General features: G+C 38.7%; 1 protein-coding gene and 1 long non-coding RNA gene across 2 annotated transcripts in view; one reads left to right on the top strand and one right to left on the bottom strand.

Annotated features, from left to right (window-relative positions):
• FBXL17 (F-box and leucine rich repeat protein 17) overlaps positions 1–25,361 on the bottom strand; it is a 284,666-nt gene extending 259,305 nt beyond the window's left edge. The window contains exons 1-4 of the mRNA XM_031605035.2: positions 24,482–25,361; positions 12,850–12,972; positions 10,506–10,763; positions 9,736–9,867 (exon numbers count right to left, since the gene is read on the bottom strand). Of these exons, the coding sequence (XP_031460895.2) occupies positions 9,736–9,867; positions 10,506–10,763; positions 12,850–12,972; positions 24,482–25,177 (1,209 nt within the window). The 5' untranslated portion in view covers positions 25,178–25,361. The remainder of the gene's footprint in view (positions 1–9,735; positions 9,868–10,505; positions 10,764–12,849; positions 12,973–24,481) is intronic.
• Positions 7,078–10,541, top strand: LOC149912672 (uncharacterized). Its single transcript, XR_016462241.1, has 3 exons — positions 7,078–7,196; positions 10,218–10,343; positions 10,452–10,541. It is a non-coding gene; the product is annotated as an uncharacterized LOC149912672 (long non-coding RNA).
• Positions 25,362–25,719: the final 358 nt, after the last annotated feature.

The following is a 25,719-nucleotide window of genomic DNA, read 5'->3' as shown; positions in this document are numbered from 1 at the left end:
TCACATTTTTGTTTCATTCTCAATTAATCATTCTGAAACCTGTAAGAAACAAACTTACTCTTAGTTCTTAAATAAATTAAGCCTCCACATTTATGATATTTAAGTTCAAGTTATATAATATTAGCAGTAGCAACTTTTTTTTAGTTTACCCTTTGAAATATCATTGTATTCCTTTTCAGTTTAAATATTCTCTATTCCTAAGCAGAAAAATATTTTAAAGGCAAATAAACATTTGCCATTCGCATTTTGTCTTTTTTATTGTTGTTATAATTTTGTAACATGGGCTTTTGTTTGTTCTTACTTTTACATTTTCGCAGTTTATGAAGAAAACATGCTTACTTCATTCTTCTATATTTATCCTATCAGTTGGAGATGGAAGGCCAGCACAATCTTTTCTCATCAAATCATTTCTATTGTCAGTCTAGAATCACACAATTTCCTAAGTTGGAAGGGACCGACAGGAATCCTCAAGTCCAACTCCTGAGCATGCACTCGTAAGTTAACATCCCTGACAATTACATATTATTTCCTAAACTATTAAAAAAATGTTTTAAAATAATTAATAATTTTACAGAATGGCTTCTGAATAGTACCAGGAAAAGGTAAAAACTCTACTGGGACAAAAAGAATATGGGGACACAATGGTGCAAGGAGACTGAACAACAGTTACAGGGGCAAGACCGCACCACGCAGAATAGTCATTACTGTCCAAATGGACAAAATGGGGAAAACTAAAAAAATAAAAAGTTAAAATGCAAAACAGAAGAAGGGTGGGGGGGGGGGGGTTCTAAGCTAAGGAACCTTGAAAAACACTGGGGCAAAGCTGTTCAAAATTAGATACAGTTAAGTAGGACAGCACCTATGGTTAAAAGTCCACAAAATAATACACAACAACACACTTGCAGCAAGAAGCATCACAACTCACTGGAAGAAAGATTATCAGTTTTGACTTATTACTTATCCTCTGGTGAATGACTGAATATTTTTACCGAGAATAACATAGATCAAGATGAAAAGTTAACAAGTGAAGAACTACAAGTCATTCACCTGGAGTTTGTCTGTATTCTCTTCTGCCACAAGATATAGCCAGATTGGGGGGGGGGGGAGGAGGGGGATAATTAAAATAAATAAATAAATAAAAAATAAAAAACCTACAGAAATGAAATTAGAAATTTCTGGCACAACTCAATTTAGGTAACACATTCTACTAAAATTCATATTTCAGTGAAAAGATTTGTTACTGTAGTATCACAAAATTTCTGTGACCAAAGAAGTCACAGGTAATAACATCTGGTTACTTGACTAAAATGACAATCAAGCAATCCAAAAGGCTCTGTATCCAGCTACCAATCCCTGGCCATATATTTTTTTTTTAATCGGGTTAAAAGCTTAAATAATTTATTCAGCAATAACAACAAAGACACCCAAGCAAATAAAAAAAGTGCCTACTCCAGTTTAATTAAAGATCTATTATGTCCATTAAAATGTATATACATCTACCCTATAAAATGAAAATTAAATATTTTGCTTAGTTCAGTAACAATTTTAGTAATCACACTAGATTGTAAAATCTATTAATTACTAGAATCCAGAAAAAGAAATATAATTTCACTGTATACATCTTTTTCAGTATAGCAGTTACAGATTATTGCAGAGGTTTTACTGCTACAATAAACACCTCTTTTGAAGTCAAGTGCTCTTGCAACTTAATATTAATTTCATTTTACTTGCATTCATTCTTCTTACATAATAAGCAGGTCAAGTTGAACAAAATACTGCAATGGTAAATAAATTGTATAAGTATCTTCTGAGCTGAATAATTTTTTTTCTATGTTAAGCACTTAATAAAGCTGAAAAAACAAACAAACAAATGAAAGGGAAAAAAACCAACAAGGAAAAAAAAGTGGAACAAAACAAAAACAAGCCAAAATAACATTGTATGCCCTATAAACACAGAAATATCCTACAAATACTACTCATTTCTGTATCTCTATTGCCTTTGGTATGTGTTTAATTTACAATATACAGTGGCTCTCAATATTTATGCAGGAAGCAGAAAAATTTGACTGATATTTAAAGCTGCCATTTCGCTATAATTTGCTTTTGGCTTTTTCACATTATTTCTGTCCATTGTAGTTGTACCCAAATCTTCAAATTTTTGTCACTATGTTGACCTAAAGCAAAAAAACAATTTTTCTCATACATACATGCAGTATCTATCACAAGCAGTAACATAAAGCCTTCTAAGTGCTATGATACCTAATTTCATATAAAAGTTCACAGTTTTTTGTTTTGTTTTGTTTATGTTTTTCAACTACTGTTTTTAATTTACCATACACAATCTAACCAGAAGGGTCCAAAAACATAATTAATCCAACAATACATGTTACAGCTCCAGTTCTTTGTTCCTTCTAAAATTTACACACACACATATACTCATAATAAGAAGTCAACTCACAATTTCCAATAATTGGTTAAAAGATCAATAAACAGCAAAAAACAAAACAGCACAGAGTAACAAAGTCACATAGCTCACATTAAGCCATAGTGTTCATACATACAGTAAGCAGAATTGTTTACAACTACCCGTACACAAAAATCACTCTGTCCACAGACATTTTCTGCATAGTATAGCATAAAAAAGCTGCACTAGTATTTCAAGGAAGACTAAACTTAGGGGAGTGGCAACTGGACATGGAGCCATTCATTTTTACCATGGCCCAGGTCTGCAGTAAGTGAAGTTAAATCATTTCACAAATCCTCAATAGCTTTTTTTTATGAATTAAGTTGGTTTCAGTCCAGTTCCTGGTTCTTTTGTGATATGGATTCTATCCACTATCACAACTGAGTACTCCTGTTGGCAGCCATAGTAAAGGCTGAGCGAGCATGGAGACTAAACAAGGCTCTTAACCCTTGCTATAGAGGTCAGGGTTTGCAGCGCTTTGGTGGGGCAGTGTGGAGAAGCTTGCACTGCTGCTGCTCACGCTGTACCTGTTCAGTGGACAAAAAGAGGACTTCAGTTTCCATTACTGTCAGTCTGAAGAGTTCCACAAGCACTGAATTCATCTAAAATCAAAAATGTCTTTCACTTGCCATTATATACAAAGTTCGACCACTGAAAACATACTTGGGGGTGTGAATCATGTGAAAAGATGAAAACATTAAGGAATACAAAAACAACAACAACAAAAAATAAAAAATAAGAAAACAAACAAACAAAACACCTGAGCCTGCAACTTTTAAGCAAAATCCCTTCCTGAAGCGATGGCTTCAGGACAATAGATGTGAATACACCTCCAATATAACTGAGGAGGAGGACATATTGTGTTCAAACCCAAAATGTGATTGTATGCACTAACCTGAAAATTATTACTTCAAGGGGCTCCTACTTTACCTGACAAAATTAGTTTGCCTCTAACATATATCACCAAAAAATAACTTGAGTGAAATACTCAAGGTATTTTTGTTTTTCAAACAAACGTAATAGCACAAAAATAATAATAAAATCCATACAGAAGTGCATAAAAATAATGTAGTTGATTAGATTCAGTATTATTTGTTTTCAAAGGTTACTGACTATTAAGATAGTCAGTAGTCGTCTGGAAGTTTCCTGTTTTGTATTCCTAAATACGCCGCCCCAGAAGACATTGGTCTTGAAGGAGGCACTGGTTCAAACCAGCATTATCACTTCATAAAGTGCTCTTGCCTAGGAAAAGGTGAAAAAAGAACAACAGCTGGTTTTCTTTAGGGTTTCACTTGGGTCTCCAGACGCCGTTAGTTTCAATTACTCAATACACACTCAGTATATCTGGCATAAATGTACATACGTCCATCCTATGCTCTTCTATTTTAAAATAGAAATTATATAATATCCCACAACATTGCAAAATTTTACCCAATCCTTTTCTTCCTCTTCATGAATATTTAATGAACTACACATTAGAAATCTTTTGAAGTACTTCAGTAACAACACACATAAAAGCAAGGCAAAAGTCAAATACTATATACCTGAATAAGCTTTACTATAAACCAGTTGCCAATATTCTGAAGACACTTAAGAACTACTTAAACAGTGATCCTGACAGCTGAAGCAAAAAGGAAATAGGTTATGTAGTACCAGCACAGTATTCAGAAATTATCTGCTTTGTGTTGGTAATTTACAGTATCAAGGATTTCAAGTCTTATACAGGGTCAATATCGCCACCTAAGGGTGAATACGAAGTATTGTATTTACTGCCAAATTATTAAAAGAAAAATTTATAGAAAAAATATGATGATGTAGGACGAATCGTTCAAATGCCTTTACAGAAAATACATATTTATGCACGAACACATATCTTGACTTTCTTTTTCACCTTTTAGCACCAAAGCAGGTACAGATGGTTTACCTTAAGAACATGATTAGAGGAACTTCTAACAAAAGTCAAAAGTAAAACAGACCTGAACAAAAAAAATAAAAATAAAAATAAAATCTTCAAAATAACACTGTATCATTTAGATTTCAAAAGAAATTACTGAACTGTTTTATTTTCTTGCATAAAATAACATAGCAAACATTGCCACAAACAAAAAGTTTTGTAAAAGACCAACTTTGTAATACTGCTTCTAATACTGAACAGATCCCTCAAACACTTTTCATGAAATCATATTTTTCCATATCTCAGCTTAGTTTTGGCATTGTTACTGAATGTTTTTTAAGCATGGAACATTGTTTTTGCAGCACAGTAGTTGTTGTTAGCATTATTAATGAACCACCAACACTGTCACGTGTAACAAACTTTCCCTTTAGAAAGCTCTAATATAATATTTGACAAAATGTAAAGCACCAGTGTCCACAGCTAAAATATACAATACAGTGATCAGCTCTATATTGGTTTCATACTCAATATATATGCATATGTTTTGCAAGTAAAAAGTCCTATGTATGGGTTCTGAATCTACGAAGAAAACTAACTACACTTTTATGAAGAACATGAGTTTCTAATAAAAATAAAACTAAAAATAGAAAATGAAAAGTTTGGAACAACTACAGTTTTTCAAATCCTTAAACCAATCAAATGAGCTAGTTAGAAATATTTGAGAAAAGTATTCATATGGAAGCCTGGGGAAATTATCCCCTTTCTTTGAAATTTCTCCAAGTAGAACACTTTAAAATAATAACATGTAAAAATTGAAGTAGTATGTGCAATAGGTTGGGGGTGAGAAAGCAAGAAAATCACACTTTTTATGAAACATTTTCCCCAAAAAGGCTTTTTCACTTAGCAGTGAGAGAAAGACTTCTATACACTGTACACTTCAGTATTTCACAGTACCAGATGATGTATAGTGTATGACTTTTCCCATCAAACAGTATGACTGGACTAAAATCAAAGTGCTCTCTACTTTCCACGTTTGCACTGTTGTTATGCACAAAGGCCTTTGGACACACTGCAAATCGTTCATAGCCAATGAGTAAAAAGAAGGAGAACTGACTTACAAACTCAAGGACAGCACAAAAAGAAAAAAGCATTAATTCTCAGTAATTAAGGATTAATATAGCAAATTACACTATGCCATTAATACTCATAAAATATGAGAGTTTATTTTGTCCAGTAGAATTTTACAGTAGGTTAGCTCCAGTCAATGCTTTAAAATGTATAGGTATTTACCTATTTGGCATAAGATAGACAAAAACAAAGACCTTCTGTTTTATTTTTAATGATTTTTTTTAAAGGAAATCTTTTACACATCTTAAGCATTATAGGTTCATTCAAACATTATGGTTATAGTTAACACAAAATTATATTTTAATTACTAATAAGGTACTGATCTTTAAAAACAGCACTAAGAAATCATCTTTAAAATATTTATTATATTAAGTTTTCATATACATGGAGCATAAAAATACCCATTTACCCAATAAGGCAAAATTTTGTCACATGGAAAAGCAAGCTGCCTTCTGCTCAGAGTAGACAGTGTTCCTGAACAGAGCCAGAAGATAAACAAGTGACTAAAAGTGTGGCTAAGACACACTAAAACTGTTTTAATGAAAGTATCTGGGAAGTCTCAAACAAATCATTTATCTTTAAGCCATTTACTTAAAAAGATCCTCTTACTGGGCTGGGAGAAATGTCAGAATTCCAACTGTAGTAGCTTCAAGTCATTTCCTATGTACCCCTAACCAAGCTCAAAAATAAAAGACAGCAAGGGAAAAATGTACATTAGCAGGAAAGCTGTCAACCTCTCATATCATCTAAATCCTCAACTGCATTTCCTTTATCCTTTGGAAGCTAGTTCACCTAATAACAATCCAAAAAACAGACAGTGTGTGAAGTAGGAAGGTACAAATCTATAACTTCCACCTACTAGGTGCAGGCAACCACCATCAATATAGTTTTAGCTATAAAGTCACTATGTTACGGAAAGAAGAAAAAAAAAATCACTGTATAGCATCAACACAGTTATGAAGAGAAAGATTTTACCATCTCTAAAATATGGCTATCAAATTGAAGTCTTTTCCTATTGACAAAATTGAGAGTTTAAACATGGCTTGTATGAAATTGCTTCTGGGACATATCTTCCACTTAGGTCACTAATTTGTTGTGTATCTCCCACAAAGAAATCACAAAAACTTTTAGAGCTCCATCCATCACATTATTTCTCAGGCTGAGTATTGTATGTAAATATGGAGCAATTCTCTGATTCTTCAATAGAAGCTAAGTACTTTTTCTCTACAGTAAAAGGTAAAAAGAGGTTACAGAAAGAAATAAAAAGCTAACAATAAAATTTACCGATTCATCTTGTACCAACTTCATTCACGAGGCAAACATGAAACTTATACTTGCACAATTTAATCCCAGTGAAGAATATAAAACATTAAGTCCAACAAAACTCAAGAGATTAGGAGGGTTCTTAGCACTGTCTGTTCTTCCCTTTACATTGAAATTCTGTGAGATCGGTTGATTGTTTTGAGAACGGGCAAGAAAAAATAATTGTACGGAACTGTTGAATCAAGCCTGAACCTCTGATTGACCACCTGAGATGAGCAATGAGCCAGCCCTGGGAGCACAGGTGAAGACAATTCACCTGTGCTACCAGAAGGGGTGGAGCCTGGCTCCACCTCTCCTAGACTCCATTTAAGAGCTGACTACCACTAGGGAAGGATCTCTTCTGGAGATTGCTTCTCTTGGAGTCTTCTCAGCAAACCCAGGATAAGGGTAAGCTTTCCATCCATTCTTCTTTAGTGTGATAACCTGTTTAGCCTAACTTTCTTGTATGTTTCTTAATTATACCATCTATATATTTATTGATTATACAGTAACTCAATTGACACGCTTCAGAAGGCTTGCAGATTTTCACTAGGTTCCTCATTCAGCCAGTAGGCTTCAGAAAGATTCTGCATACAGTTACTCTCCTATTGAATATTGAAAGGACAGAGGAAAAAGAAAAATGTTTTGAAGAAATACAAAGAACAACAGCCCTATATTGTAAGCTTTGTGATACTTCCTCTTCATGCATTCTTTCAAACTGTTTATTATTTATAGCTTTTGCTTATTATCACTATGTAGTCAGTATCTCAAAGAAAAAAGATTTATTTTTTTCTGTGAAATTCTAGTATATTAAACAATCAGAACATAAATTCTTTCCATATTTCTGCTCCACATTTTGGTAGTGGAGTTACTTAGCAACAGATAAAGCAACAGAATGGTGTTCACTGATCCACCTTTCATTACAAACTAACACTCACAAAGGCATTATTCATCTGCTAGATGTGTCCTGATAGATGTATTTTTGAAGTATAAAATCCATTAGCCTGAGAAAGCCTACATGAAAACGCAGCCATCGTGTACCATCTATAATGCATTCTAGTTTAAAATTAGTAAAAATTGTCTGTAAGATTCACATGACTTCAAGCACCTCTGAAAAAAAGGGAGGAAGAAGAAAATAAAAAACAAATACACAGACAAAATACATAGAAGCAACAGAAGAGATTTAAAAAGGAGAAAAAGCGTCTAACAATCCATGTACTTCATGCAAACAAATCAAGGCTTTATGTCAAGGACACTTTCTTTCTTGCCATAGAATATTAGGATTTCAAAAAATTATTATTCAGGAATGAACACGCTCACTCCTTCCAAAACCATCTTCTTCACATAAGAGCAGGAAATAAGATGTATTGCAGCAAATATTAACAGTGGTTTTATTTTAGAAGGCAGTCAAGAACAACAACAACAAAAAAAAAATCAACAAAGCAAGTAGTAGGTTAGCATTTACAACCAAACATTATTCTCTTTAAAGCTAACTACATGATATTAAACAATTCTTTCTTTTTTTAATTATGGAAAGTAATAAATCATCAATTTACATAAACAAATACAATTTGTCTGTCTTCATCATCATCTGAGATTGAAGTTCCACAACAGAAGGATTTGAAAATATCCTGCCCCAAGGAAGTGAGAAGACTAGCAGTTTTAGTGGTTTTATCATCTGGTGGAATCATCTATGAATACTTTATAATAAAGATTCAATCTCCTGGAATTCATAATGCAGGGTATTTCATGTTTACAACTCGTAAAGAGCTTTGTAAAGTCCAAATTCAGCTAAATTGAACACTGCCAAAACATACTGGGCAGCAGTTTAAACAAAATTTAAAATTAATACCTACTTCCATTAAAAAAAAACTCTGCAAAACCTGAGTTCTGATGAACTATTTGACAAACCTCTAGAAATGCTGAAATACTAATACTCTAATCATTTGAGAATAGATGATAGATTTACAAGGACCTACTTCTGACAGTACTGAAAGAGTTCCTTTGTAACTGGAATGAGGAAAGCAACGGGGAACACTACTGTTTTTTCCTTTGAGCTATTTTTGAGATCTGTTTTGGCTATTATCTCCTACCTCTCAAATACCTACAATTTGGTGAAAACAAAAAAAAAAAGCGTTATTTTTAAAAGAGAAACTCTTCTCAAATTTCTCATAACATCCTAGGCATTAGTATGTTTGATGATTTGAGACCACACATCAAATGACTCAGAGTACAAAGTACACTGTTTCCTTACAAGCAAAATTTATTTGTTCCACTTCACCAGTTCTCAAACTAAAGGTTACAACACTGAAAGTTAAGAATTCAGATGCAAGCAAACTTTTCTACTTACATTCTAAAAAAATTAATTAAATAGTTAGGTAAACAAATAAAGCCAATGCTCTAGTGTACCACTTAATGGAAAATGGCCTTGAGCTTTAGAAACCATGTCTTCAGAGCTCGCTCATTGTGACACCTGCACTACTCCTCAACATTAATAACAATTCTACTAGCACAGGCACTACTGCATCCAGATGAGAAAGTGACATATTTGAAGAAAAGATAATGTATGTTTTATTTGTAGTCAACAACCCAACCTACTGAAATTTTTAAGTTCATATAAATTTGCATTGCTCTGTAGAGAAACATTTTGGTATAAACAAAAGAAACACTTGGTATGTACTAAACTTTCTCCCACATAAATATCTACCCAACAATTTATTCCCAGAATGTTGTGTCAAAAAGCAAGTTACTGTATGTCTGAAATAGCATTAGTTTAACATGTACTCAGCTATGTCTGTAGAATCTACATTTTCTTATCTAAAAGACGATTGTAGATGCTCTTTGGCAGTGAAATGCTTAATCAGACCAAAGTTTTAAATTAACAAAAAGCAAGGGAAAACTTTGAAAATGACAATGCCATGAGGAAAAAAACTTGACATATACTTACTAATTTGTTTTCTTGCATGTATATTCTTTGCAACTTCAGGCAGCCTTTAGCTATAGTAATCATTCCTTCATCTGAGATCTTGTAACACTGACCAAAATGAATGTCTTTCAATTCTTTGCATTTTGAACCCAGCTGCAATTAATGAAATCAGAGCAAGTATTTAAAAATAAAGGAAAAACAATGTTTGACTGAAGTAGAAAGTGACGGTAGTTAAGATTTCTTTGAATTCCTGCATTCCTCTTAAAATCATCTCTATTTGCAAGTTGTATTATTACTACATGAAAACAAGAAAGATTATAAATATACATGTGACACAAAGAGACTGCTAATTCCAATCAACAAAAAGAAGATAAGAGTAGCATTTAAGAACTAAATTGCAGGCATATTAAAGCAACTAAAAATGCCTGCTCACTAGACAATTGACAGGATATTTAATTAAACATAACTACTTCACAACTTACACTAAATACTCTTTTTAACAGAAGAGACAAAACTGTTGAAAACTTCCTGTATGCCTAATAAAGATCTCAACTGCCTGCTTTTGTGAAGTAAAGATACAGTAAAATCCCACCAACCTGAGGTAAACCTATAGCACAACAAACTGGATAGTAAGTATGATACTTAAATATATGACTGTATACAGATCTTTAAGGTAAAAGACGTCATCTGATTTTAATTATATCCTCAAAAACCTTCTTCCATATTCATTTTTGTAGATGACAAAAAGTCAAAAGAATAAGACTACAAAAAAGAAGTAGAACGGGTATTACCTGCTTTAAACCTTCATCAGTGAGTCTGTCTTGATTGCCTACGTGTACTTTCTGAAGAAGAGGACACTGAGAGGCAACTGCCATGATAGAGGTGTCAGAAAGTTGCTTACATCTGTAAGCAGTATACCTTAGCAGTCCAGGACATTTACATGCCAATATGCAAACTCCTGTATCGGATACATTGCGGCAGTCAGAAATATTGATTTCGGTAATATTCTGGCTTCTTGATGCTATCTTTTCCAACAATTCATCAGTGACCTGCAAAAAAAAAATCAAACAGTTAAATTTAACTTCTTTTGTAAGGATCTTCTATTTCATTAAAACAAAAGCTGCTGTGTTTACATAAGCTATTACAATAATAAAAGGAAAAGGATTTGTCTCCTGAAAAAAAGAACATACTACTGTGACCAGTTTTACAGTTAATTTTAAAGAATTCTGCTCTGATGTTTGGAGAAAATAAGATTAGTAGCTCACTTCACATTCCACAGAATGCTTGCTCTTCTCTAGCTAAGGTAGTATTTACAGGTGAGTATATGGTTTATATGTCTCTGAAATGCAACAAGTTTTCACTTCAGCTTTGGTAATCATCCAAACCAGCAAATAAAAAGTGATGCAATTAACAGTGAGCATCTCAACAACATTAAACAGTAACCCAAAGTACCAATGAACAAAAGGGAAGAAAAACAAAAGATGCAACAGTGAGAAAAGTAATTCAAGAACAGAAGTTTCCTCCTATTATTTGCTCAAAGTGAGTTTTTGTATATTTAAATGTTAACAGCAGAAAGACCATTGAATCAAAGAAACACGCATTATATTTCCAGAGTTCTGAATCTGTACACATTGTTAAATAACATGTGAACCACATTAAAAGCACATTAAAAGATGACAATACTACAAAGAAGGCAAGGAAGGTAGCATAGACTTCATTCTGATGCACGTAAGTTAATACAAGACAAAAACAAAGTCAAAGCAGGTAAAACTAAATGCATTAAATTACCTTGCTTTAAAAAAAAAAAGTTGAATTTAAAAAAATCTGTCTAACAAAACCATACAAGAACACTTGTTCATTTAGTGCTAATGAATAGACAGGGCAACAGAGAAGAACAAATTCTGTTTTTCTCTCTTTTGTGGCTAAGAAACTTTTGTGGCAAAGAACACTTTCTTTGCTGCACTCAAACTGTTTGCTGTTACTACTAAGTCCAATATTGTAGAATACAAATTGCAAAAACAAACAACAAAAAGAAATACCTTGTTCTTTTGCCTCATCTCACAAAAATAGCCACCAAACCTTTCCCATATAACGAGAGGGATAATAATTTTTGTTTACGCTGGTTAAGGAACACAATGAAGAATTGACAGAACAGGTTTCCCAGGGCAATGCCATACATGATAAAATTCAGTGAGATCCTGACACATGTAACAGGTAAAAATATTCTAAAGCTTAGCAAATAGAAATAAAATTACTTCTCTAGACAATGAAGAGGGAAGTGATTTGACACACAATATCTCTGGTTTGTATGAGCTTGGGAGTCAACTGACAAAAGAAACAGACAATCTAATTTTCTGTAGTGGTTTAGAAGTACATTAGTTAACTAGTAACTCTAGAAACAAGATCACTGGTATGGTTTCCTACGAATGGATGATCTGAAAGTAATATCCCACATACAATCTTTGTGTTCAGAATAGATGAACATCATCTTGACATGGGATCCTCCCATGGTCATTCCTCTGTATCCACTAGCTACACAGAACACTCAAGACACTGTTCTACAGATGTGTAGATAAAGTGTAATGTGTAATAAAGCAACAAGAAGCCTAGAAAGAGTGTACAAATAAAACAGGCGTCCTTAAACAACTTTTCCAAAGAAAAGTCTAGGTTCCGTAAGAATCCCAGAAATATTATCTCTAGGATATGCTAAAGACCTCAAAGAACCAAGATCTGTTGTTTTATTAATAGGAATAGAGTCACAGAAATGAAGGCAAACTTGCTTAGGCAAACATACTAGTTGAAAAATCACTGTTCAAACTAAAGCATCATTATATTTTTCAACTGAAAGATACAGTAGTTCTTAGGGATGAAATTACCATTGCTTAATGTATACTGGAGATAGGTAATCCACAACCATTTCAAACAACACTCATCTCATGCTGTTTAGTAACTGCTTTTTATCAAAGGAAGTTAAGAAGAGTTAATCTACGGGTTTGAACTTTTTCAGCCTCTAGTATGAAAATCACTGAAAATGCAGATATCAACCTGTAATGGATTTCTTTCTTTTTTTTACCTTTGATCAGGAGTACAAGTTCTAAGAGCAAAACTTTTCTTTCCACAATGATGCCTCCATACCTGTTGGCGACTACTCAGATCCAGCTGCTTCCAGAACTGAAAATCTAAACACAGGTCACGCCAATATTTACAAACTAATGATGCTGAAAGGCAGCGCTCATTCAGGGATAAATTGGAAAATATCTGTAAAGAAAGGGAAAATATTATTTGTCAAAAGTAATCATATTTGAGACATCGTTATTTTATTATTAACCTATCTCATAAAAGATAGGAAAGTAATAGCATGCAATGCATGACACTTCTAGAAGTTGCCCCCAACTTGATTAGTCAATGATAGTCACAAAAAACTTCACACACAACAGCTGACATTAATAAGTCATATTAGTAAAACCAACAACGAAATACAGCCCTCATAAGTACTCATTTCTTAGACCAAATTACAAATGTGCTTTTGAGATGGCATACTTCAGAAGAACTACAAATATAAGTATTAGATTGATTATAGTCTGTACACATTATTTACTAGCCACAGGAAACATTTTTCACCTATGTACTAATTCAGGTAGGAAGACCCTTTCTTTTCAATTCAGTGAAGAAAAAAACTCATAAGGGCACTGAAACATCATTCCTGAGGGAAGTAGATACAGTAAACCATAACTTTACAGCAGGCTCAAAGGGTGGCCTTCTATTTATTATATTCAGGCCTTCCTCGGAATTACTACTGTTTAAAAAAGAAAAAGTCTATCAAGTCTTAAATGTGAATACACTCTGTAACCACAAATGAACTCTGATCCGCAAGTCACCCTACAATGAAAACAGGCAGCCATAACATCAGGATACATACAAAGGAATGCGGTGTGCAAAACATAATACAGTACTCCCTGTCAATTGATGAGGACATCAGTTACTAAGCTGAAGCCTTAGCAGAAGTCTTCAAGAAAATCTGAAAATTTTGAAGTGCTTCTAAGAAAGCACTGAGTTCTAGAGAACGTGAAAATATTCAAAGAAAAATTTCAGACAAGAAAAGGAATGTCAAAAAGGGCAACAAGCAAGACAAAGCTTCCATCATCTCTGTGGTAGACTGGACAATTTGTCTCAGAAATTGTTAAGATTTCTAAAGTAAGAAAAATAAAGTATTGAAATATAACTTATTTCCATGATTAGACTAAAACAGATTAGACAATCAGCTGTCAGCAATAATGGCAAATAACTGCCTCTCTGTTCAAGAAGACGGCTTACTGAATCTAGGACAGTTCATCTTTCCTTCACAGTGTCTGGTGTAAATGCTACATTTTGGCTTTACGAGAAAAGCAATGTTGATAACACACAGTGTGGTTGTTTTTTTTTTCAGTTGCTGGTGAGCAGTGCTGGACAGAACCAGGGCAACTGACCTAAACTAGACAAAGGAATACTCATTCTATATGACAGCATACAAAACAAACTTGAAAACTGAAGGGAGTTGGCCAGGGGGAAGGCAATGCTTGGGGACCAGCTGTGCATCAGTCAGCAGGTGGTGAGCAATTGTGCTTGCATCACTTGCTTTGTGTATATATACATACATACATATTTGTAATAGTTATAATTTGGGCCCCTCACTACAAGAAGGACATCAAGGCTCTGGAGCGTGTCCAGAAAAGGGCAGCATAACTGATGAAGGGACAGGAGTACATGTGCTATGAGTGGCTGAGGGAGCTGAGTTTGTTCAGTCTGGAGAAGAGGAGGCTCAGGGAAGACCTTATAGCTCTCTACAACCACCTGACTGGAGAAGGTAGCAAGGTGGGGATTGGATTCCAGTTGCATCAGGAAAGGTTCAAGTTGGATATTAGGAAAAATTTCTTCTTCAGAAGAGCGGATAGGTGCTGCAACAGGCTGCCCAGGGAGGTGCTTGAGTCACCATTCCTAGAGGCATTCAAGAAATGCTTAATTTTGTAGTAAGAGACTTGGTTTAGTGGGAAAATACTGTGATGGATGGTTGGACAACATGATCTCTGAGGTCTCTTTTGATCTTGGTGATTCTATGACTCTACAATTTGATATCTATAATCCTTTATTCCTCTTCCTTTTTTCGTCTTAGTAAATGGTTTTCATCTCAACTCATAAGTGTTTGTGTTGTTTTTTTTTATTATTCTCTCCCTCCTCCCACTGCGGGGGAATCTGAGAAAACAACTGTATGGTGCTGAGCTGCTGCTGGGTTAAATCACAGCACCTAGCTTGACAGTTTTCAGTGTGTACATGGATGAAAGGCCTCCTGGGGATGGGGAGATGGTTGACTGTTCCTGGAAAACCTAACAACAATAACAAAGAAAAGTCAAATAACTACCTTCTGTAAATGGCTGCAATATTCCATTTCCCCTTTTGCTTCAACTTCTGAAAAAGTCAGTGTTTCTTATCTGCTGCAGACATCCTGAAGGAGTCTGTGTGAACTCTGTTTTCCTGAAAGCCTATGCTTCTCTATGAAGGTATGTTATCCATTAAGGCATCAGCAGACCATGGGAGATAGAAATATGGATGAAATAAGTGACGTCTGTTTCCTCCCTGCAGTTCTTTGTATTGGTGAGTCCAAGCACAGAGCATGATGGCTGTGAACAGCATCCAAGAAATCTCCAGTCAAACAGTGAAAAAGCACACAACAAAGTGGTGATTTCACATCTGACACTCCTACTGCAAGAGTGTAGTTTAAGCCTCTAAAAAAAGAAATCACTGTCTGAAGATTCTCTGAAACTCTAAGCTAATGAAGCAGTAGGGAATTTGAATTCCTACTGTCAGTAGAAAACGGAAAACCAAATCTTTTAACAGTCACAAAAATTGCAGAAGACAGCAAGGCAACGTGATCCCTGTTATGTTCAGACACGCATCTGAATGACTCCAGCTAATACTAAGAAAGGATGATAACTCTGGCATTATAAGTTACTTTAAACTAGTCAGTCCTTACTACAGTGGGAAATAAACACACTCAGTCGTGGAAATATCTTCTTTACTTTGAGAAACAAGAGCATGCAGTTTTTAAAACAAGAACATAGTAAACAATGAACAGGAAAGATGCTGCTAATCCAACCACTACTGTAAATATGAAAGCCCTTGAGTTATTTTTGTTCAAAATGCCATCCTACCAAAAGCCCTCACCAATCACAGACCTACAGCTAACTCCAGCACACGACACATCGGAAAGCATTTGAGATCATGCCTGATTCCACAGTGTAAGAGTTAAGGGCTCTGCAGTAATCAAAATCAGCCACTAGGGGGAATGTAGGTGCTAACATAGTCGTTGCCCACTAAGTTCCAGTGTGAGCACGAGCAGGCATGCAAGCTATGCAGACAAGGTCTTGCTGGTTTCATGTTTTTTGCATGTATTTTCTCTGACCTCTTGCCTATGACAGATAAATTCCGGATGGGCTGATGAGTCAATACTTACCACATTTAACTCCTGAAAAGTGTAGAGAAGCACATCCTTCTGCATGTCCAACACATTTTTCCCCTCAGCTCCCTGCCTAATCCCACTCCCTAAGCCTAAAACTGAAGCATCTCTCAGCACACGCTAAAGAAAATGTATATTTATCAAAACATGTTCTAAAATGTATTTCAGCCAAATGGCCAAAAGGCAGGTTTAGAGGATGCAAACTTCTACAAAACAAATAAATAAAAAACAAATCCACTCTCACATCTCACCCTCTTTCAGGTGTCTGCCTCCTGCTTCAGCTATTTGAGTGATAGATAGCATCAGTGGCCCTTTTGCCCTCACAGTGTGTACCTAGTCTTCCTGGGCCTCTAGGCCACATCCCAAGTAAGAATCTGTTTATGTTCATCATTAATGGCCTTATCATATCTTCCAGAAATAATGTCAATCTCTTGCTTTAGCATAAGCATTCACACAGACTAATTAATGACTACAGTGAAATGTCAAAAATGCAATAGTCAGAACAGCAAAAGTCATCTATCAGATACAGCTGTCTCTTAGCCAGACCACATTCTGCAGAGCTTTAGCAGTCCAATTTTATTTCAGTGACTGGTACAATCATACGAGGATTTTTCTTTCATGGCAGATTTGTAAGCAAATTGTTTTTACCTTCAAGCAACAAACCACAAATAGGCTTATGCTGGAAGGGTTGAAGCTCACACACTTGCAACCCCCTGCTATGGGCAGGTTGCCACCCACCAGACCAGGCTGTCCTGGCCCCCATCCCACCTGGCCTTGAACAGCTTCTAAGGTCAGGGCAATCACAGTTTTCCAGGCAATCTGTGCCAGTGCCTCACCACCTTCTGAATAAAGAATTTTTTTCCTAACATCTAATATTCCTTCTTTTAGTTTAAAGTTATTCCCCCTTGTCCTATCACCATCACGCTATATGAAAAGTCAGTCTCACTCCTGCTTCTAAGCTCCCCAGAAGTACTGGAATGCACTATAGTAAATGTGCTCATACACATATTTACAATCCATAACTCTGAATCAACTGAATCCATAACACTGAATCCGTAACTGAATTAAACTGATTTGAAGCCAACCATTAGTCATTGCAACAGCACACTTCAGATTATCAATTCCAGTGCCAGACAAAATTCTACTTGCTTGGTGTTTGGGGTGTTTTTTTTTTTTTTTTAATTTCTTCTTTGTGAATAAATGTTTTCTATTACAATGAACAGGAAAGGGAAGAACAAATTAGGCTCTCTCTTCCCATGAAAGGCTGGACCTGATAATCTTTTCCACTCTGAGTTGTTCTGACTTTATAATTCCAAACTGCTTAGGAACTGAAATTTTACAGGGTCCAACCAGAAAAGCTAGAAATAAAAGATTTTCTTTGCAACTGTCTCCTCTACTAATGATTCTCCGTGAAATGGATTTCAGGCATAAAAATCTTCCCCACTTTTTCTATATTAGCTATTTCAGACTGTGCATCCAGAACTTTAAACTTTTGTACTAAGCATTTTATTTCAGCAGGAACAGGAAAAGAACAAAAAAAAAAAAAAAAAAAAAAAAAAGAAAAAAGAAAAAACAAACAAAAAAAAAAACCACCAAAAGAATAATACTCCTTCCTCTACTATATTTTCTTAAAATCTTGAAGGTAAGACTTAAATATAATACATCTGTATTAAACCGGATTAGTTTATCTGTAGATATAGTAACTTATGCCTTAACTCAAGTTTCCCAAGCACAAAAGCTCTCTTGATTGAAATCAGATGACCATTAAGTACGTTACTAATCAAAATCAGCAAGTACTATGTACTACTAAGTAAAATCAGCAGATAAATGAAAGTTTCTAGTTTGTTGAGATCGTATCTTCAGCACCAAGTTTTCCAAATTCTTGACTTCACACCGCACAAATTAAACTACACATGGCAATTCAAGGATTTTAACTTTTCAAATGACTATTTACTTCTAAAACAAATGATTAAAACAAAAAATCAAGGAGTTAGCATTACTGAATGCGTGGAACTAAAAAACTTTTTCATTACAAACAGAAAAAAAAATATTCGGTTGAGTTTTCACTTTTTAAGAATGCTACAAACTTCAAGAAGCACAGCTTAATGATTATGGGACAAGAAAACAAAGTACAGACCACAGTCCCCAGGACAAATTAGATTCTAAAAGGTGAATTCATGTAACCTCTAGTTCTGTCCACCATTCCCATTTGATAGACCTTCAAATCTAACCTTAATAGAAGAGTGAAGGCTTCTGCTTGTATGATCCTTTTCCTAAAAAATTTTTGTAGCTAAGAAAAGAACTGGCATTTGAGCAATTGTTTCCATTATATCATGACAAACAAAACTGTTCTGAAGCCTAAAAGTTCACGGTATTAGCAAGAACAGTACAGGCAGAAAACAGTAAAATGTAAACTCAAATATTTCATGCCGCTATTCATTACAGCACCTAATGAACTTAGAAAACTAATTCTTGGAAAACTGCCCATTTGTTTCATCAGCTGGGTGCAAGGCTTTACAACAACTAATTGAAGACCTATTAAACAGTACTTAGGAATTATCTTTGATAATTAAAGGACCATGCTTAGTACATTACATTTTACCATGAACAGTTAAACGCAGCAGTTAATTACAGGCATACTGAAGTTAGGCTTCCAGTGGTTTTACATTTATGTTGTTTCATTCTGTTTCAGAAAACTAATCAATCTTCTATCAACAGAAGATAAAGAAAGGATAGGGGAGTGTTTGCCTGGTTTTTAAGAGGTTTCGTCATTTTATCCACACATACTCTCAAGCTAAAGGAAATATGAGTGACTCATGAACACCTGAGTACATAGAGAGGACTTAAAAGCTCAAGGAAAACGTCTCTGAAAAAAGATCATTTTCTGTCTTGGTACACCCGTAAAGGAAATCAAGTTAGAAGGAATTAACATAAGTGTGACAACCAGAAAAAGTGATGTGACTTTTTCACAACACAACCAGCATTCTCATGGCAAGCTACCATTAGTAGGGGCTGCTTATTTGCCCACTGCACCTGGTTACCTGCTATGCTGAATTTAGTGACTACATTCAGAGAAAGTCTTTTCAGGCAAACCCGATCCTGAGGAAAAGTTTTGCAACATTAGGTTGGTGTCTGATGATCACCCTGCAGAGCACAAAGGAAACAGCAAAAGCATGCATCCGGGGGTTACAAAAGTGATAGACAATGCTCTTACCAGCCATTTGCTAACAGACTGGCTTAGTTGTAATGCAAACTTTATTGTCCTCAAGAAGTTAACAGGAGACACTGGTGCCATGCCTTTCATACTAAGAGAAAGAAAGGGTTCTGACTAAGAAGAAGAATATCCGTTCTTGACGGGGATGATAAAGTTATATCCCCATCCACCCACAGTGTCAGTGTCCTCACTAAAAGACATCTGAGCAAGCTGTCAGTGAATCACTGCAACATTTTAAAACAGAGACAGTAAAACATACTAAAATCTGCTAAGGATCAAACACAGGCACCTCTGAACAACAGGAAAAAAAAAAAAAAAAAGAAAACGTTACAATTTATTAACTTTGCATTCAAACGGCGCACAACTTGGAACACCCTTCTCAATCACCAGTTTCCACGATGCAGAGAAATCCTAGGAACACTTGAACAAAATCCAGAAAAGGTTTTTGGACATGTTTGGCCAAGGTCAGCTAAGATAAACAAGAGTGCCAGGGCACTCACCTTCAGGAAAAGAAGTAATTTCGTTTCATGATTTCTGTCTCTCCCATCACACAGTTAATTCTGTAACGTGGAAACCTACATGAAAGCCACCTTTCCACACATCAAGGAAAGCAAAATACCTACTTATTTTACAGTTCTCAGAACATATGAGGAAATAGCCTCAAGCTACAGAAGGGGAAGTTCAGGAACAATTTCTTCACTGAAAGGGTTCTGAAGCCTTAGAATAAGCTGTCCAGAGAAGTGGCAGTCAACATCCCCAGGGTATTTAAAAGTCATGTAGATGTGGTTCTCAGGAAGAAAATTTAGTGGTAGATTTGGCAGTGCTAGGTTAACGACTGGACTTCATGATCTTAGAGGTCTTTTCCAGCCTAAATGATTCTACATTCTTCCAGAATTTAACTACTGACAACATTCATACACAACTTTTACTTTCACCAGTGTATTGGCAAACTTTTCTTTCAGGAAGTTTCCTTCCTTAGCACTTCTGTAAGTTCAACAAATTGCACAGCATCAGCACAGTAAAGTTAAAAGCTGTTTCATTTTCCTACTGCAGTCATACAGTGACAGAAAGCTTCATGAAAACAAAACAGCACTTTGTTAAACATTGCTAGAGAACAAGAATCAGTTAAGACTGAAAGAACATTTACCTCTGCACCAACTATAATTCTTCGCAAAGCTCAAAACAAGTTCTAGATAAAATAAACAAATGGAAACTAATATAGGTTGGTATGTTTAGCAATGAGGATTAGTACATTAGTTTAAGAACCAACATACTAGTTAGCAAAATGAATCCATAAGAAATAGTTCTAAAAACTTTCTGTCCCAGCTTTAGAGGGTGAATAGCCTTATTTTCATAATAGAATACTTCTATGTTTTGTCTCAAAACATGTAAGGACATTTTCTTCAGATTCCACACACACCATTTTTATAAACTGGCTATGTCCTATTAAGCAATAGAATGTTCCAAACTGGGGAAAAGTGGATGGAAGTGGGTCAAAGGCTCCAGTGATTAAGCTGATGTTGAAGAAAAGGGAAGAAATAGGTGGGCACTTGACCATCCTAGATACCACTGAACATGCCCAAAGAGGCATTAGCACATACCTAGAGTCCTTGAAAGAAAATGAATATGTATGTCAATGTACTGTGTAGGTATGTCTTAACTGTTCAGATGTAGAACCTGAACTCTAAGAAGGTGTGCTTTCTTGTCAAGTTGCCCAGTGCACATGTGAAGAATAAAGAAATGTCACTTTCTAACACCACATTGGAATTAAGACTTTTCTTCACAGATTTCGGATGACAATGGCTTCTAAGAAGCAAACTGATACAGAAGGTCTCAAAAGGGTCAAATGCTCATTTGAAGAGCTCCTGTCTCTGTTTCAAGGCAAGGTGAAATACACCTAGATCACCTCTGATAAGACCATCCCATTGGTTGTTCAAAAGGAATTAGAAATAAAAAATTCCAGCTACTCACAAACCCTGAGACAGGAAATGAAGTTGTCCAAGACTGACTTCATGACTTGTTCTCAGTGTGCAAGAATCCCACCTTAATTTCCTCCACATCTAATTGAGCATATTGCTTCTTGCTACAAGACAAAGAACTGGTACATAGTTAAGCTTCTCATCAGTTTTCTCACAACAGAAGAATGCACGTCTGTCATCATTTTTAACAGAACTGTTCTTCAGCTTGAACAGTACCTCCAAGCTGTCATCACAAGCCACGTTTCCACATCCTCTGCATCCCTCTGATCCCATCCCAGTTCCTTTAAGAGTTTTCTAAGAAGCTAGCACACACAGCTCAGTTTCTGTTGGAACAGCCCCCCAAAAAATAAATAAATAAAATCTTTAATATGTGAATAAGCATTCCTAAATTCACTTAGCCTGCAGACTTCTTTAAACCAGTTAGCAGGTATGGAAGGAAGATTAATTTCTGCTTTTCACCAAAAAAAAAAAATAAAAAAAATGCAATGACATGGGAACAGGCAAAGCACTTGCAATGTGGCCCAAAGTTTTCAATATTGAGTGGCACATAGCACAAAGTTTTCCAAACTTCTGCGTTATGTGCTAAAAAAACACTGGAAAGGAGGGGCTGGCTGCTCTGCGTTACCTGCCAGCAGGAAGGAGCTCAACAGTGCTCCCAGAAGCCAGGCACTGGTCTCTGCCCAGAGCTGCCAACACCATCCCAAACACTCCACCAGGAGCAACAAACCAGTAAACGACAAAAACACTAGCAGTGCTGTTTTGAGAAAACTTCAGCCCCAGAGCAGAGCAAGGATTCAGGGAGGTGTAACAGAGGACCAGAAATAGCCTAAGGTCTATCTGTCCTGCCCCAGGAGCTTGGCTTTGCATGGGAATGAGGGTAAATGATCTGCAGAGCCAGGAGTGGTGAAACAGCACAACTGGATGTGCTTGCACAGCACTTGCCTTTAAACTGTATGTAAGCCACTGTAGGCTGTAATGGGGGGGCTGTCTCCCACTCACTTCTGGAGAGGAGGAGTGGGGTCTCAGGACCATAACTGTAGTAAAATCCTGTAAATCTACCCTAAGGACTTGTTTCCTCCTCAGTGGAGAATATTCTAAGTCCTTTTTGTGACAGATGCCTAAGGCTGGAATCACTTATTCTTCTTTCAAGATTTGTTTCTCCACCAACCATTACAAAAAGTTCACTGACGGGATATTTACCTCACACTTTTCCCACAATAAAATAGAATCAGTAGAGAAGGGATTGTATTTGGGACACTGTATCTTTATTATAACCCAGCACGTGGCGAGGCCTTTGGGCACCTGCAAACAAGAACTCCTTAGAAATCCAAAGTGAAAAGTCACACAATAGAAAGGGAAGCACCTCAAAGTGAAACAACAACAACAACGAAATCTAACAGTCTCGCTAAAGATTGAGGGGCAAGATGAAAACAGGCATGGAGATTGATGGTGCTACTGGAGTTACAGACAGGCTTCTCCATAAATACGGCAGGAGCTGAGCCACAGAGAGGCTGAAGACAGCCACGGGAGCCTGGGGCAAGAGGGATGGGAAAACGCAAAAGAAACCCTCAGAATACGGATACGACCATGGCACTGTGTGAACATAAAACAGAAGGGCACAGAGAAGAACATTTAAACTACCTGCAGGCGAGAGCGGCATGAGAAAGCTCCGCTATTAGAAGAACCAGTTTCTGACTGTGTTAGACTGCCAGTTTTGAAAATGTGAAACTGGGGAAGTGCTGAAGAGACTATAAAAGTCATACCACTGATGAGAAAAAGTCATTATGGTGTACTTATGCCAGTCTGATTTCAAATCCTAACAGCCTAATACCAAAGATAACATGAGGAGTCAACATCCCTGGAAGTGTTCAAGAAAAGAGTAAATGTGGCACTCAGTGACATGGCTTAGTGGGCATGATGGTGAAGGGTCAATAGTTGGACTAGATGATCTTGGAGGTCTTTTCCAACTGTAATTTTATAATTCTATGATCTTAACTTAATAGTGGCAAAGAAACGGCTTCTTTATTTTAGTAGAACTGTAAGGCAAAGTATTGATCACAGAATCACAGAGGAGTTTAAGTCAAATATGACAGCTTGTGATTTTTTAAATATGTGCCACAGGGGAATTTGGGCAGTGAATCTATTAAAAAAAAAAAAAAAAAAAAAGTATGCCATTACAACATAACTAAGACTACTTCCAAGACAACAACAACAAAAAACAAGCACAGACTTAACTCTACATGGTAGACCAATAGGAGATTGTCAGTGACAAGAGTTCAGAAATCACTTTCAGCACTGGGGTTGCACAACCAGTGTTTATAGAAAGAACAGATCTGGTCACAGACAGGAAGAGCCATCTGTCACACTGCTCTGTCACCACTCTTCAAGTTCAGCCATCTGACCGCAAAAAAAACTGCTGCAGTACTCCAAGTCCAAGTGGTTCCAGTCAGAAGGTACGCTTATAACAAACTATGGAAAACACTGCAGATTCCAGCTCCAGCAAGGCTTCTTTTTCAGACTAAGGTTCAGTTGAAGAAAATCAGTGTGCAGACTGACAGACTGAGCAGCCTGATACTAGAACTTACTCTGGAAACAGAACCAAGGAACCAAAGCAGAGCAGAAGGGAGAGGAAGCAAAGCAAGACCCGGCATATACAAAGCAACGGCTGTTAAAGAACACAGAACTGCTACAAGAATTCAGAATGACTGGGGAGATCGGTAAAACCGAGCTGAACTCAGAACACAGCCTGGAAGAAGCTGCGTGCCCCTCAGCAGAACCTGCTCCGACTCGCACACAACGAGCCGAACTCGGCGACAGCCTGCCTGCTCCCGAACAGCCGACCCGGAGAGCAGCACGCGTGCGAGGTGCGTTACAAAGTCGCGCAACAGGCTGGAACCGAAGCGCTTCCGAGGCAGCGCCCCGTGACCGGCCCCGCTAAGGGACCGCGGCCGCTCCGCCCGCGCCTCAGCCGGGCCGGGAAAACTCCGCCGCCGAGGAGCGGCCGCAGGTGAGGAGCTGAGGCGCGACCCCCGGGGCGGGACGGGCGGCCGCAGCCCCACCCGGGCCTACGGCCCCGCGACCCACCTTGAGGAGGATGGAGGGCGGCAGCTGGTTGATGTCGGGCGGCGGCGGCGGCTCCCGGCAGCCGTCTCCGGGCTGCTCCAGCGGCTCCTCGCGGCCCGCCTCGCCGCTCCGCTCCTTCCCTCCCTCCTGCTCCCTCTCGTCCTCGGCCCCGCCGCTCCCCGCGCCGTCGGCGGCCGAGGGCAGGGCGCGGGGCTGCGGCTCCGCGGGGCACTGGCAGGCGGCGGCTTCGGGCTCCGCCGCGCCGGCGGCGCAGCGCGGCTGCTTGCAGGGGGGGCAGGCGGGCAGGCCGGCCCCCTTGCGCTTGCACACCATCTCGGAGACGGCCTCGCCGGGCGGCCCGGCCGGCCCCAGGAGGCCTCGCACCGGCGAGGGCAGCAGGCCCGAGAGGAGGAGGCGCCGGCAGCGGCCGCGCGGCTCCCAGCAGGCGGCGGGCGGCAGGCGGAGGAGGCGGCGCGCGGCGCGCTGCTCGGCGGCGGCGAGGGCCGCGTAGGGCGGCGGCGGCGGCGGGTCCCCGGCGGGCAGGGGCGGCTCCGGGGCGGGCGAGCTGGCGCCGTGCACGATGAAGCAGAGCATGCAGGGCCCGCGCAGGAAGCAGCTCCGGCTGCGCGGCGGCACCTTCCTCCCGCGGCGGCGGCGGCGGCGGCCGGCGCTGTCCCGGCTCAGGCTGCTGGCCTCCTTGGAGAGCAGGTGGCCCATATAGGAGGCGGCGGCGGCGGCGGAAGGGCCCGCGGGGCGTCACCTGCGGGCGGCGGCGGCTGCTGTCATGCTGCCGGAGGGGGCGGCAGGTGGCGGCGCCGGGGCGGCGGGGCGGCGGGGCTGGTTCCGGGACGCGGAGCCGGGAGGGAGACGCTTCCGCTACCGCCGCCCCGACCTTCCCCGCGGGACGCGAGGAGGCGGCGCTGCGGAGGGACCGCCGCCGCCCGGCGGTGCTGCCGCCAGCGGCCGGGCCGGGAGCCGCCGCCGGAGGGACGGCCGGGAAGGGCCCGGAGGCCCGGCGGCCTCCCTCGGCTGGAGCCGGGGCCTCCCGGAGCGGCCTGCGCAATCCCGGGCTGCCCCATCGCGTGCGGTGCGGCGCTGCGCCGCGTGTGCGCAGGTAGAGCGCGGGCGCGGTGACTGCGCGAGAGGCGGCTGTGAATACGCGCGTGCCGGCGGGAGCTGCGGGTGAAGTTGCCCTGCGGCCGCGCTGAGACGCTCCGGCCCCGCTCTGCTCCCGGGGGCGCGCGGCTGCGATGCGCGGG

The sequence above is a fragment of the Phasianus colchicus genome, chromosome Z (genome assembly GCF_987193195.1).
Source record: "Phasianus colchicus chromosome Z, bPhaCol1.hap1.1, whole genome shotgun sequence".
NCBI lineage: Eukaryota > Metazoa > Chordata > Aves > Galliformes > Phasianidae > Phasianus > Phasianus colchicus.
Note: the sequence above shows the minus strand (reverse complement) of the source record. Positions and strands in the feature narration are given on the sequence as shown.